The sequence below is a fragment of the Poecile atricapillus genome, chromosome W (genome assembly GCF_030490865.1).
Source record: "Poecile atricapillus isolate bPoeAtr1 chromosome W, bPoeAtr1.hap1, whole genome shotgun sequence".
Taxonomy (NCBI): domain Eukaryota; kingdom Metazoa; phylum Chordata; class Aves; order Passeriformes; family Paridae; genus Poecile; species Poecile atricapillus.
Genome location: NC_081288.1, coordinates 37,246,065 through 37,262,706, shown reverse-complemented (window position 1 = coordinate 37,262,706; position 16,642 = coordinate 37,246,065). Strand labels below are relative to the sequence as shown.

Below are 16,642 nucleotides of genomic sequence, written 5' to 3'. Positions count from 1 at the left end.
ATGCTCAACTTGTTTTTTATCAATGTGGAAATCTAAGGCTAAGGAGAAAACCTGTTTTCTAAATCAGTCTCTACATTTTGTTGTCTTTCAGCATCAAGAAGGAAATACTTGGTCTGAATTGTATAGATGTATTTCTTCTGAAGGAGTGCTAAGTAGCTTCTCTCTATACGAGCATGGACAAGAATTTGAAGAATATTTTATAGGCAGCACTGAGAAAAATTACTTTTTCTTGTTTTTAGGTCTCTGTTATGCCCTTAGGGTTTCTTTTTGCAGGAATGTTTGCATATACAGCCTTCCACAAAGACACCTATGCCACTACACCTTGCTCTTCTGTACGCAACATACAAAGGATTACACAGCAGCATTTAGTACACATAATTGTAGCACTATGCAAAAAATTAAAAGAAAAGTTTATTATAAGTTATGGATCTAACTCAATACCCTATCAAAGAGCAAGGACCTGCCCATTTGTGTTTGTTTTCCATTTAAACAAGCTCATTTTTTCATGCTGTTTTCAGTAGGTAGACAAAACTCTAAATGGACATCCCATAAAATAGTCATATTACTAAAATCTAAAGCCTGATTATTTATCATAGAGATTATTAGATTTAATGACCACTAACATTTTATACCTTTTCATGAACCTTTTGCCCTGGCTCCATTCCTTCAATATGCTCTGATTCAGCAGACCCTTCCCCAGCTGCCATTTTCCTTTGAATGTGTGCATTTTGTTCACGCAAAGCTACAATCTGCAAAAGAAAGAAAAAAAGTGGTAAATATATATAAGAAACCAGAAAAATACTGAGCATGCAATTTTTAAAATCTATTAACAATTCAATCTTATGTTGGCCATTTGTAATATTTGCAGAATTAGGTCATTATATGCAGAGAGGTTTAAAACCCATACATACTAATGATATCTTAAGGCCATTAAGGATACAGAGGAACAAATGACATGATAGTCAACACTGTCTTGTCTTCTATCCTGATTTTGTGGTAGGACACTTAATTTTAATCTTGAAAGATGAAACAGCAGTTAGCCATTGATTTTTTTTTTGACACTGTGAGAACAAGACTTACTCTTACATAGAATTCAATGAATGCCAAACTTGTGCTACAGGAAAACAGTACCAAGAGGCTATGAAGCAAATCCAAGTGATGTAAAACAAAGTGCTACTTTTCTGTCAGCCTCCCATCTGTTAGTAACAGCAACATACTTTTTACATGGTTCTTTTTAAGAAAAGCATGTACCTTAACACCATCTACTATCCATTGACTGTTTTAGCAGATATACAAGTAGGTTTCATTGTATTTAACATATTGATTATTTATTGGTAATGCTACTAAAATTCTCATGCAGCTATTGGAACATAAGCTGCTTTCTCTCCGACTTTGTGTCTTATGCTCAGGCAATACACAGCACAGAAAGATTTTGGTCCTAATAATTTTTTTACATTGTGTAATATGATAAAATGGAAGATCTGGCTAATATGAGCAATTTATTTTGTTAAATTGCACAGTTAGATAGCTCTGTATTGTTCTGCTTTTATGAACACATACAGTAAATTATTTACCTGATGAATAACATTATGTATTAAACACAGTAGAACACTGGTAGGATGCAGAGATGCCATTTTTGGAAAGCTGGTGTAAGTTTAAAAGCTTCTGTCACCAAATTTTGGCTGTATAGATCCTGAGTCAGAAAGACCCTAAAGGACCTGTCTTAGAATACAAAAGCATGGGGTAGGAGCAAGAATTTTAGGTAGAACTACCTGGTAAGTGTGTGCAGCAGCCAAGATTTTGTGGAACATTTATTAAATTAAATTAAATTTAACTTAGTTGTAATTGACTTCAAGATTAATTTACTTTGATGTGAATAATTTAACTTTATTTTGAAACCTTTTTTTAAAATGTGTTTAAGTTATATTTAAGTGGTTATTGTAAAGACCATTTGAATCACTCTGACCAACATTTGAGATGTAAGAACACCACCTTAAACAGTTCTTCCTTAATATAAATTTTGAAAATTGCCATAATAGGAGATTTTGATGAGCAGGCTGATTCACTGCTCACTAAAAATTCCAAGTTACAGCCCCTGTAGAAGTCATATACTCCCACTGATTCCACTGCCAAGACCAAGACTTGTTGAAAGCAACATTTCATCCAAGCAATTACAGGAAACTCCCAGGGTGGGAATTAAAACTGAGACAATCTGTGTCTTTGGGGGTTGTACAAATACAATGAACTTTAATATATTTTGATTAAATAAGAGAATTACGTCTGTCTTAAGTAACAGAAAAAAGAATGGTATAAATTCATTCGCATAGTCTAGCATTATACACAATCAGTAATTTAATATTTGTGGTTTGTTTTCTGAATACCTTCACTCACTAATTCTTCTTCTTTATGGTTCAAATAGTTCTCAAATTAAATCAAATAAAACTACTGAAATTATTGCTTCCACCCAACAAAATTAGCCATCAATTACTATTAAAGATACTTTCAGGTATGAAGTGAGATACTTCAACACATATATTATAAAATTATCATTGATGTAGAGCAACTACTTATACCATTAAAAAAATAAAATCACAGGATATATTAGCAGGAAACAATATATCAGGATTTTTCATATGATAATCTTTTGTTGACCCATTAAAAAACAGATATCACTATGCATTCCTTTGAAATATCACCTCTATCTACACAAATCCTTAACAGACCTTTAGCTGAATAAGAATACTTTAAACACCTGTGCAAAATTTTGTCATTTTATCACATATTTTTCTTAGCCTCTACAGGTCTTTAGGTACCACCACTCTCCAGGTAAGTAAATAAGAAAAAAACCAATTGCCCCTATTAGAAAACAGTAAAATAAAATAATGCAACATTGTGTATCATTATTTGGAGGGATTTTCTTGATTTTTAAATGTTTTGGAACAATCACTGCGCCAAAAATCCATCACTGTTACACATCATGGTTTCAATGATTTTATTACTGTAATGAATGCAGAGCAAATATTTACAGGAACAACAAAGACTTTGAAGTCTGGCACATTGCAGAAGTTTCAGCTCTTGGGTAGTCATAAGATAACAGATCTAAACTGTGAAGAACCACACAGATAATTGTTTTCATACTTGTTCTATTCTTGATTTAATGAATATATTAAGGCAGAATTAGTGCTCCTAAGGAAACATGGAAATTCTTCAGTGTCTTACAAGTAAAGATAAATGTTTGCTTTTTGCTTTGTTGAAGCAAAAGGTTTTAATTGCTATAAAGCTCCTTCTAATGACTTACTTTTTTTTCTGATTTAACTTTCAATAATGTGCACATGTTTTGCAAATGTGCTCATTTAATCACTGCACCATTTCTGTATCTTTTTAAACAGGTTACCAAAACATGGAAGAAGGGTTGATGATTTGTGTGAAGACACAGATGACTAAATTCTTCCTAGGTAGATGCCAAAACCTCTTAAATTCTTATGATCATTACAATAGCAGACAGCAATAATAACCGAGATGTAGGTAAGAAAATGATTGCTCAATGCAGATAAAAATTTTTAATACTATTTTTGAGAAATGTCTATCTGTTCTACTGATGTTTTTCACAGACAGCTTTCCAAGTACCTACATACTATCTAACCTCTAATGTTAAATTCCTAATGATTTCTATGCTATGTTCTTTGTTTTGGAAAATAAAAGGTAATATTCTTGAGGATGGCATCATAACTGCTGAAAACAAATCAAAATGCCTCTTCTTCCCCTGCCCCAAGTCAGATTCATAGAAAATAAATGTGGATAAATATCATTATTCTATTTAGGATTGTTGTACCTCAAACTGGACAATCATCCTAAATACTGAAGTCCAAATTGTACCTTCTCATTTTTGATCAAATACATTACATTTTTTTCCTTATCAGCTTCTTCTTCTGGATCTCAAATGATTATATTCCAGTTCTAAAGTCACAGACATTATAGACTATTTAGCAAACTTGATCTTGACCATGGTAACACCTTTCAATGAGACTCTAAACAAAAGTAAAATTTCAAGTCTCTCCATACTAGGGAAAGTCTAAATTTGGCTCTCTGCTTTCTGTGCCATTCAGCAGAACTGAAAAATTCTTTCTGATTTTTGTTTGAGAAAAATAAAGTAAGTTTAAGAACAAAATGTAGGGTATTACTTTTCTAGTTGGATCTTTCTAACTTTTGTAGCTTAAGTCCATGAAAATACTTCCTAATCTGAAAAATATTCTTTCAGCTTGCTCTTTTCTCACAGGCATATTGACCTTCAACATTCTTCCCACTTCTGCATGTTAGTTTTATGACTCATAAGGCACATGAAAACCTTAAAGAATTTCCATTGATTCTATCTTCCAGATGTCAAAGGTACCTCAAAACAAATAACACAGTTTCAAAAGCCCTACTCTGTCATAATAATTCTGAACATAATCTTACGCAACCTCTGCCTTTCTGTCTTAACTAATAAATAATTTCAACATTCCTAAAACCCAGCTTTCTTAATTTAAAATGTTGGCAAATACCTCCACTATACTACACACATAAATTCCTTCTAAATTAACAAAATTTGTGTTCACTATCTATGCATGGACCATGCATTTTTAAATGAAGTTAGGATTCAGCAGTTCAGACTCAAAATTTGAACTGGTCTCCATTTCCATAAATGGCCAAATCTACATATCATGCCTATACACTTAATAGACTGAATCCAGGTGTTAAGGGAATATTGATTTCAAATATTAAAATACAGAACAGAAGATGAATACAGTACTGATCTGAAGAAGTACCTGATAGAGCCGTACCCATCAGCCATGGTGGTGAAAAGGACAATATAATAAGAGAATTTCATAAGGAATAAAGGTAACGTGAGATTACAAATCAGTGAGCCATAGTGTAAATTCCTTCTGTTTAACAAGGGAAACAGTCTGATTACTAACTATAGTAGGACACTAAGATATAAAAACAAAAGAAGTAAAAGATTCATGCCGTACCTGAAAAACCACAAAACTATGAAGGATAACTAAAAAGGAAAGGAAAAACCAGCACGCAAAAAATGGCAAAATATGAACTGGGTTTATTAGATAAAATGAAAATACACTGGAACACACAAGAAGATGGAGTGGATTTATTCACAGCATAAAGTCTCTCATCAGACAAAAAATGAGGCACGGAAAGCACTACTCTACATGTTTACTTTGGATATATTGCAAATTAATTACTTTAAAATTATTTGAGAGGTGTGAAATCAGAATCCATTTCTAAACATATAAGATCCTAAATGCCCAGGTACCTCTGCTGCTGAAACTTGAGTGACCATGTTTTATCTCATTACAGTTTCAGTCTTTAGGCAATTAACTGTACTATGAATACTTAATATACTTCTCTATGTAGTGATAGGACAAAGCAGGAAGCCCTCAAACTGAAGGAGGGCAGGTTTAGCTTAGATCTTAGAAGGAAATTCTTTAGTTCTTATAAGGCTCCAGTGCCTCATCGCTTTATGAACAGGTTTCCCAGAAAGACTGTGGACTCTCCATCCCTGGAGGTATCCAAGACCAGGACGAATGAGGCTGTCAGCGACCCGGTGCAGTAGAAGGCATTCCTGCCTGTGGCAGGGGAGTTGGAACTACATGATCTTTAAGGTCTCTTCTGACTCAAACCTTTCTATGATTCTGAGATTCTTTAAAAGCAATGAAATTATTTTAAGCTCTTGAAAAGCAGTTTTTCATAAACTTTTCCTAACTTAAACAACTGAATTTGTTTATGTCATCTTCCAACATTGAAACAAGTCTCAGTATGGGTTCAGTGTCATGGTCAAATGACCTGCACAGGACTGATGATTGGCTGATACACAGCATTTGAGAGAGAGAGAGAACACAAGATGCTCCTCAGGGTATCATAAATAGCACATTCTGATTTCATGAACAAAACTCATAGATACATACAAAGTCTTTTGAAACAGTAGATAAAAAGAAACCTCCATGAAGGTGACTTTAGTTTTTAAACACTTTTTCCATTCAGCAATGCAGGTTCTGAGCTTTACAACCAGGTATGTTTTAAAAGGGCAAATATAGAATTTGGGGTCTATTTTCACAATGGCTTGGAGTAAATATATCTATGGAACATACAGCATTGCAATCAACATTTCAAGGGAACAAAATAAAAGAAAAAAGTCTTTTCAGACTGAAAAAAAAAAGTTTGGGAGGCAGAGAATGAAATCATCAGCCCTAACAATGAACTTTGAGCTCACTTTGGGGGAAGAAAAAAACATTTTTTAACCTCTCAGTTAGGTTTATTTTCAGGTTTATGGGTTTATGCCTGTAATTTCAGTGTATTTTATTGCAATTTAGAGATGAGCTTTCTAGGAACTTTACACAATTGAGCACTTTAAAACCTGTTCTGACATATCAAGAAAAATAGTACTTTATTAAAGTAAAAAACTGTGAGGGTTATGAGTAATACATATTTTCAACATATTTATATAATGAATTCTCCCTTCATTGCTATGGAGAAATACTAATTACAGAGGAATCATTCTCATGAGGGAGCCTTGGGGATCAGACGGTAGTAGAAAGTCAGACAGAATGAAAAAAAAAATTGAAAACAAATCTTGTGTTTGTGGGTAGGTAGCACACCAAGCCCCAGCCCTCAGTTACACATCTTTTACATTTTAAGTCCTTATCTCCTATGCTTCAAATTCTGTCAAAGAAAGCTAAAACCTCCTGCTTCTACAGCTTCTGGCATGTCCTGGTTATTTTATTCTTACGGTCTTGACATTGGTAGTGCTGCCTGCAATCCTGCTTGCATGGTGGATGGCACTTTCAGACTCTGCCTTCATGTCGCTGAAGCACACGTAATGAGTGACAACATGCAAAAATGACTGGAAATGCTCTGAATCTGCGGCAGATTGCTAATTTTAAATGGAAAGCACGAAAATACGAACCCCATGGTCCTTTACCATTGATGGTGTGTGTTTGTGATAACTCCTGGCGAGGCCCTAGCCATCAGTGTTTTATCACCACGCCTGTGGAGGCCAGCTGTGCTGGTGACAAGGGCGCTGTGGTCCAGGGGCAGCATCCAGCTGTGGCACTCGGGCGGCTGCAGCGGGGACTGACTGACCGCAGGACCTCCCGCCGGCCGTCTGCACCATCGCTGAGCCCTGACTCCAGCTGAACTCAACACATCTGGGCCAGCAGGCAATTCTGTGCTTTAAATACACTAACATTTCAGGCTGATAATAAGGCAATAGGGTTTATTAGTCTCTCTTGGTTTGTTATGAATGGTTACTGGGTAAATACCTGTCTTGTGCTATTACACATACTCTAGAGCAGGCACTGTTTGTTTCTGTGGCAGCACTTCAGAAACAGAACAGGAGAAATTTAAAACAATGGTGCTGGTGCTATTGTGAAGAGTATCTTGTCAAGACTTTTCACTGATTACCAGGTGCATTTCAGTACATTTTCTCAGAAACCCTTATCAAAGTAAACAAAAATGTACTACTTTTAATTTGTCACAAAATTTGTATGAAATACAACACAATGGAAAGAGCTGTCTTTCTAGCACAATAGGAAAATAGTCACAAGTATCAATTACATGGTTGAATTATATTGTGTATTTGACACCTGCTGACTAATTTCTCTTTTCATTCTTTTCCTTACCAAGCTCAACAAAATAGCAGCAAAACTATTGTTCTTTCATTATTACTCTGACAAACACTAGTTTGTTAGAAAACCAGTGCTCAGAATTTCTGGAGTTCATTGATAGGGTCTGATTTCCAGATTGTCAGTGCTGAGGATGAATTTGGCAGAGACATAATGTACATACTTTTCAACAATATAAGAATTATTGAAACATGTATACATAGTGTGCATGCATATATTTAATATTTGTGATAATATGTACATATATATTTGTGCCTCTAGGGCTTTATGTAGTTGTTCTTAGTACATAAAGCATTTAATTGAAAAGTAACCCTGTATAACATATAAAATTTAATTTGAAAAATACTGCTCAGTTTGAAAAAGAGTGTTTAGCTATTTGCACTGCAGATCTGTTTTCCTCTTTTAGTTACACCACTATATGTCCTCATGAGTAAAACCAGTCTTCCTCAAATGAAATTTTGTATTCTTTGTGTATATAATGTCACCTAGAGATTTGAGATTGTTTAGATTTATTTTGACTGGACATGTCTGTTATGAAAACCACTATTCTGCATGTATATTTCGTTTTATCACATTTTCCTATACAGTGTATCTGTATTAAAATCACCATCTCTGCTACTCATTGTAGAAAACATGAAAATATACAACAGATAGATAGGATATTAAAAATATTCAGAAAGGAAATGAACCTTATCTAGAACTACAATTAAACAAAATCAAAGCCATGATCTGCATGTACAAACTGAAGTAATCCCAGTTTAAGCTTCCTTCCCAGTCTGTTGAAATTGAATCTCAGTAGAGTGAGTAACAGTCTGTATTTCAAGAATTAAATAAAATGAACCCATTTAATTTTAGACAAGATCTCAATACTTTTCTTACTGGTAGTAATTTTTTTCCCCAGGTTTCTCCAGTGAAGATCAAGTATAAGGGCTTCATTGATACAAATTTTATCTATTTTTTTAATAACAAAGCACGTGGAACTTCTAAAATAATGTTTTTATCCTAGGATTATTGCAGAATGGAATCTAATATGACAGCCTTTTCTAATGTAGTGGAATGATACATACGGTTTCTTTTTTTTCCCTTCTTTTCATAGATCGTTTAATCTACATGATTAAAGGCGTCTAAACCGCACTCTCCAGGTGCCAAGTTAAGCAAGCAGATCCATTATCTATAGATTGAACCAAGTCAAATCCTCTACAGCTCCTCTTACAATAATTTCACCCATGCACTGATGGTCCCCATTAGTATCAATGAAGATTCTTTATTATTTACTAATGTTGATGTTTCCTAATCAAACCCAAAATATTTTTTTACACTTTTGAATTCCAAGTAAAAATATTTCTATATTTATTTCTATTACAGGCATTTGATGGCTTGTTATTTGTAACTCTTGCTAGTTAATAGAATTATGAATTTGCAGAATACCCTTAGAGCTGCAGGTGCTCTGTAGGCTTGAGATAATCCAACAGGAAAACACAAATGACCCATTTTCTGGTTCATATGTTAACAGAAATATTGATTAATAAATATGAACCTAATGAAGCTTAAAGTTGATTTTATTTATTGACCCATGTCATCAATTTAAATATTTTTATACAAATTCAGCATGTAAGGCCTATCAATACAATTAAAATTATTATGGAGAGTAATAAGCATAGAAGACACTATGATCTTGTTATACTATTTAAAATCTGGTTTGAGAGTTAGTATATGATCTTAAAAATGATTTAATATTTAAAAACTTTACAGAAAAATGAATAATCATTCCAAAGAAACACATTGAGGAAATGTTAAAACAGTAGATTATTCCAACAGATTAAAAACAAAGGATAATGGGTGCGTTTTGTGTTTTCATCAAGATGGATCTGAAAAATTATAGTTAATGGTAAAGAATAATTTTGTCCTGAAGTCCTATACTGCAAGTCTAATTCTTGCAATGAAACTGTCTTCATCTGCTTGAAGGTCTCATTTGACAAATGTCAAATAACTCCAAAATTGACACAGACAGAAAGTTAAGCAGCTATTTTCTGAAACCTGAATTCATACCGCCAGTGCCAGATAAATGGCATCCATTTCAAAGTTTATGCTTCCCAAAATAATAGACCAAAGATAAATGATATATTCTTTCTGATGCCTCATGAAAGGCACCCTGTGAATACTGTAGGCAAATTAAACATTAGACATTAAAATTTTCATGGATATACTTTATACACATAATAGTGACCTCTGCAATACATGTCAGCTAAGCACACCTTTATCCTTGTGCTGTGCTCATCCCTCTAGGAATTCCATATGTTTAAAATAAGGCATTTGTTAACAAGACTTTATGAAATCAGGTCTGGTGAAGGTTGCATTCCATTGATTTACTAAGCTCCCTAAACAGATTGCCAAAGAGACGACATTAAATCCAAACCAAAATTATCCTGGTGTCTAAATTCATGCTGACTATGAGCAATCCTAAACTAACCATATTCAAGTAACTTTCCAATTTCATTAATCTCCTGGAGTTTTCAGGTGTGTTGCCAAGCAATTGCGAAATACGTTCAAACACACATCTGGCTCATATGATCCCTGTGTTCTCTCAGCTTGTATTTCTTTGACTGCTATGCCATTTCCTCTTTCTCCTTTTTTTCTGCTTCAGGTGAGGAATGTGTGGTAAATTAGAAATCCACAAAATCTGTGCTGGAAACTCAGAGCTTTCCTATTTTGTAATTCTCTGGAATACAGCAGAGGAGATCTATTTATCAATCCCTGAGCATCTTCTTCAGCTTCACAGAGCTCTGTCATGTATTGATATATTTGTTTGCTTTTGTGCAGAAATGTCAGGCAAACTCGGTGACCCCTCTTTACTGATTAATATAAAACACTGTACAGACTCCCAAAATAACTCAGCCTCATGAGATCCAGAAAATTGTCCATACATGCTGATTTATTGCAGAGTGGTTGTGTTATTTGATGATGAACACTGTGTTCTACAGTTATTTAGCTGCAGGGCCTCATGGAGAGCACTGTCCTTCCTTCCTGTCTGCAGCCCCAGCCTCCTTTCCATTAGGAAACCAGGCATGGAGCGGGGATGGGGGGACATGTACCCAGAATTTAACTCCCAAGCATGGAGCTACAACCCAGTGAGTGTGATAGGGCTCATACAGCATACCAGGATTTGTGCAAGGTCCCAGAGCAGCAGTCGTGTGATAGAATGTGCACCTGAATAGATGCCACTACAGCCATCAGCTGTCAAAAATCAAGTTATGCAATGTAGCCAAGTCTATCCATTGATACTTACAAACCCATTAACTATCCAACTTTATTAAGCATCCTACCTTTTCTGCTGTAGAAATAGCTAACCAGTGATCCCAGCTGAACTAATCCCATGCTTTTAGGAGCAAGAATGTTCAAAGAGTATCAGATAAGCCTGAGTCCTCTGAGATACTTTACAGAGCTCAGGTGGTAGTAAAAAGAATAACTTGTTCACCACATCTACTGCACAGGTCACTGTGCTACCTGGGCTTTACAGGAATGCTGTCCACTCAACAATCAGGGGACACCATGAGACAGATTTGTACTGTTAAGTGCTACAGAGCAGGAATCATGCTTCAGTATCTATTTTTTTTCCCACAAAATGGCATCCTGCTCCTTTACTGGAGCTCTGTTGGGAGGATTGTAATGCAGTAATAATCGTAGTAAAAATGTGCAATAAAAGCACTTCGGTATGGAAGTCAAGACTAAAGTCAAGACTATATTACTACTAAATAAATTACTAGATATTTATATTTCTGCAGCAATCTAAATTGCCGTTAAGATTTGGCCACAGCTTTTAGTGCATAGAAAAATACAATCTCCCCAAAATCAAAAGTCTGGAGACTTAGTCTACAAGTATTAAAAAAATGAGAATATAACATTTAAACAGAAGAACAATGTGAGTATTCTTAATAGAATTTGTAGTTAGACTTCTTATTTTTACATCACAGAAGTGGCACCTAATTTGTGTTCACAATGAGAAATCTATAAAACAAATGCTTTTAAAACAGAGACATATGAAAAAATATACTGGAATAGGTTTATGCTCATTTTGATGAAGATGCTAATTTTATGGAAAGTTTGTGCTTCAAGGTCTAAAGGAAACTGGGACTTTTTAATCTCCAGTCATCATTTATTCAGTAAAACAAGCCATTAAATCACCCGAGTTTCTAATCTTGGTGGACCAAGGTTTCATTAAATCAAATATTTCTGTCAGACATAAAAATGAAGTAGATTTGAAGAGATTTGCAAAAAATATTTCAAGCATCGATCTCACTGCTCTTTTAATGTATATTTAAACAATTGCTTCATAGCTGCACAGCAGGTTTTGGGAGAAGTGTAAAGAATTAGGAAGTAGCAAGTCACAGTTTGATATTGCTTTACTATCCTTTGCCATGCTCCCCTAAGCATTATTTTACTAAACTTAAATTTTTATTTTCCGTTAATGCAAATAACAGCTTACAATAGTTTAAGAGTACAAAGGCTCTTATTGACACACAGGGATGTGTCATAGCAAAAAACTGAGAGGCTGCAATCAATCTCAGGGTATTTTTAAAATAAATCAAGCTGAACAAAACGCTACTCTTCAATGATAAATCTGTGACACTGGGATTTACCCTAGTCACAAACATTTACATAAAAAATCCCATAAAGAATTTTACAACTAAATTAAATGAAGAAGAACTAATTAGCCATGACACAAAGTTCTGAGAAAAAAACTCCCAAATTGCAGTGGTGATCCTTTGTAGCCAGAATTTTTCATCTCAGTGCGAGGGTCTGAATCCTTCCTTAACAGCAGTAAAACTCTGAAGCCGCTGAATACATTAATACTTGGAATTTTAGAATATTTAGAAAATATAATCAGAAATATCAATTGTCTTTATGACATAATATTCAAAAGAATATAAAAATATATAGAAAGAAATATGTACAAGCTAGCAAAACATTCAATATCAAACATTTTATTTTATTAATTATTTAATTGTTAAAATAATTATTTTAATTTAAAAATCAATAATGTTATTAGAACTATTAATCACACTGTCTTTGTGAAGGAATAAAAACCTGCAGTCTTCAGCTAAATATTTCCTTAAGTGCTCCATGGACATGTGAGCACAGACCACAGATCTTTTCTTACAAATTGGTGTCTTCTAAAGAACACATAGGAGGCATTTGAATTAGACAAAAAACACAATGCAAAATGAGAACATGACATTGGTACTTTAGAATTTTTTACAAATGGCCACACACTAAATGGAGAGGAAAGAGAACACAGCATTTCAGAATGTCTTTTGAAAACACCCTAAGACATTTGGGCAACAACACATTTCTGCTCTGCAAATTTCCGTGAAGACCAAAACTGGTGAACGTATTTAACATACAATTTCTGCATTGCATACACTGCACTGTGGTAAACACATAAACAGGCTTAAGTCACTAAGATTTTTGTATAAAAATACTACTATCTGCAAAATCATTATCTGCTGTCATGGTAGAAAAGGTATGTTCTTTCAGTAGCCATGAGCTGAAGATTTTTCTCTGTGGTAGAAGTTTATGGAAGCTGTACTAAGAAACCACTCTTGCAAACGCAGTAGTGACATTCACCTCAAATATGTCAATAGAAAGTATTGTTCTTCAGATGCTCTCTGGAAATGCATTGAATTCCAGAGCGATTCTGCTCTGTATTTTAGAGAAACACAAAATAAGTGAAAAAAAGTGATGGCAAAGCAAAATCAATCCTGCTACACTCAATATTCACAAAGGATTTCACTGGGTTTTTTTTCCCTCTGAGAACTAAGATTAGAATTAATTGAGGACATAAAATGAAATAGTTGTGGCAACTTAAATGACTATTTCTTGTGCTTAGTTCTTTTCCACTTTATAAAAAGATTAGGCAATGAAGGCTGTAGTGCTGCTGTATTAATTTTCAACCTCTTCAACTGCCATGCTGCACATACTAATTCAAATGTGTAGAGAAATAAATTAATGCTGTAAAGCATGTAATATAAAAAATAATCACAAAAAAAAAATCCTTATTTTGCATCATTGACGCATTTAAAACTTAAGGGCAACAATAACTATCTGCAGAGGTAATGTTTAATTAGATGATTAAGGTTAAAGTCAGATTAAAAAGCAATAAATCTAGCATTTAAAATTACATTTCAAATCAAGATATTTCTAATTATGTGCAACTTACCAGAAAATATATATTTTGTTACATTTACATAGGCATTTAAAGTTCAGACCACAAAGAATATCTCTTCAGAGTCATACCTCTGCAAACCTATAGCTTATAAAGAATTTTTAAAAAATTTAATATGTAGGAGAGAGTTCAGAAAGCAGTAATTTGAAGTTACACCATTCTGAGAAAATATGGTGAAATGAGATACTATAGAGGGTGTTTCAGATTCTTTGCAAAAATATGTATGCCTCAAGTCACCAGAAACAGATATAAATCATCTGCCTGGCCTTCAGAAAAAAAAAAATCCCTGAATTCCACCCAATTTCATCCAAAGTTTTGATATCCATAATTTCTGAAATTTGGATCCATGAAATTTTGTATAAACTATAAGTTCAAGAAATGCACATCTATTTTTCCCAGGAAACTGTTCCTTTTACAACACTTTTACTCCAAAAATCACTTTGAATTCTATTTACACAGGAAGTCTAAGGTCACCAGGAAACCCCTGTAAAAAATGCCTTAGCCTAACTGGAAATGAAAAAGCTAGGCATAGAAATTTGTTTTCATATGCAACCATGGTTAAAAAGGACATGCCACATTTAGCTAAGACTTCACTTTGAAATACATATATACATTAACTACTACAGAATATTTCATTAGCAGCAATGATACCATAGTCATGTCTGCAGCATCCCTCATGGTCAGAGCCAAAACTGTAACAATTTTACTGCAATTTTTACTGTGTTCTTGATTTGCTCTGAACAGCAGAATTTTGGCAGTTAACACGGTATTTTGAAGTTCTCTGCTGAATAAGTGGTTACATTTTCTGCTGTCTCTGGTATGGAACATAAAGAATTAGAAATTTCAAACCATCCTGTCTTTTCAGTGATGTAAATAATTTATGAATGCTTTCATAAATGCTATAAAAGGGTACCCTAATAAATGAACTAACCCATTATCACGAAGAAACCCACTGCCTAAACAGGAGAATGTATGCAGTTATATGAAGCAGTGGGCTATGATCCAAAACTCCTGCAAGATCTCTGAGTGCCCCAGGAGCTAGATTTAGCCTCAAAGTCAAGAAAACTTTTGCAGAAGCAATTGTAACAATGAAGCTTTAAAATGAAGCCTGAGTGTTTTAAAATACAATTTATGTGTCAGTTGACAGGGGCAATAGAATGTTATTTGGCATTTGGAAATAGCACTGGCAATTGGAACAAATGCTGAGGAAAAGCATATGGTAGTACAGTGATATATACAGTCAAATCAGTAATTTCTGTAATTTAATATTATGCAGTCCCAATGTTTTCTGGGTTCCTAAAGAGTATCTTTGAGGCAATAAATGTAAGTAAAGCTATATTTTTCATGCCACAGTTTCTGCTAATGAGGAAAGATGGAAAAAACAGCATATTAAGTGGAAACAAAACAGGGTTTTGGAATGCCACTTATTATATGATTCTTATTAACACAGAAAGATGTTGCAAGGGATGGATAAAGTTTAAAGTGAACAGAAAAAAAAATGATGTGCACATTAAGCACAGCCATTAAAAAAATAATAATTCCTGTATTGTATTAACTATGTATAAAACTTGATTTTACAAAACAAGCCTTGGAAAAAAGCTTTAACAGTTGTTTGGTTTGTGTATTTTAAAACTATTTGTTGAAGGCTCTGGGAAACAGGGAGATCTGTTACTTGAAATTGCATCAGTTTTCACTCAACACTGCACATTGCAGCAGAAATAGATGTAAAAGTGTCACTATGGGTCACGGTCTATAATCTATATACTCCTGAGCTGTGGAAGATACTAGCACTTGGGGTCCTGGGAATGTATGGCACTAATAACTAACCTTGGTGTGTTGTTTGCATGTGTATAGTTTAGCATACTTTTAACAAAGATTCACATTTGTAATGGTAATAAGAGTATTTCTAAAGCTGTAGAACAAAAGTAGTCATTTTGTCAGTATTTTCAACATGAAAGTTAATTCCCATTAAGATCATGAATGACAAAACTATGAAGATAAATTCACTTTCTTGCCAATGAGACTCATTTTTCTCAAATTAGTGTGTAAAAAGGAAGCTAGTTAGCAGATCATTGTTCAACTTTGCAAGTATTCATACACTCACTGAAAAACATCACATTTCCCTTGAAAAATATTCACAGAACACTATTATACCAATGAGCTTTTTTACTGATGTCCCACTTGCATCTTGTCTAATTGCTAACCGCAAATTATAACCCTCAGCAACAAAACTATTTGGAGAGACCATAGGTTACACGGAAGAAGATGAGAACCAGCATAATTTTAAAAGCACCTAAGGGGTAAGCAAATGTTTTACAGTAATTTTAATTAAAAACAGGAGGTAAATTTCTCAAAAAAAATTGCTAACAGTATCTTCTATTCATCTTGTCTACAACAGACATCTCCTAGTCATGAACTAGTAATGGCTTTTAGTGTAAACAGAAATGAAAAAAAAAAAAAAGAGGATGTACATGGAATTTTACTACTGCAGTCATCTTGCCCAAAACTGTCTGCACAAAAACTCACTAAAAGCAATTTAGTTTGCTGCTACGTACAATGGCCCCTTCCACAGCCACTAATCAGCTGCAACAAAATAAAATATATAGTCGAATAACCTTTTCCCCTAGGAAAACACATATTTAAAGAATTTTTAATCCTCTCTTTAATAAAATATAAGCTTTAATAAAATATAAGCTCATAAGTTGAAAACCCTCCTCTATTACCCTTGTGTAACTACATGTAA

General features: G+C 34.0%; 1 protein-coding gene across 1 annotated transcript in view; it reads right to left on the bottom strand.

The window, feature by feature from the left end:
• The window catches only part of LOC131592210 (liprin-alpha-2), a 282,831-nt gene that overhangs the window by 71,525 nt on the left and 194,664 nt on the right, over window positions 1-16,642 (bottom strand). The window contains exon 6 of the mRNA XM_058863579.1: window positions 633-749. Coding sequence (XP_058719562.1) covers window positions 633-749 — 117 coding nt within the window. The remainder of the gene's footprint in view (window positions 1-632; window positions 750-16,642) is intronic.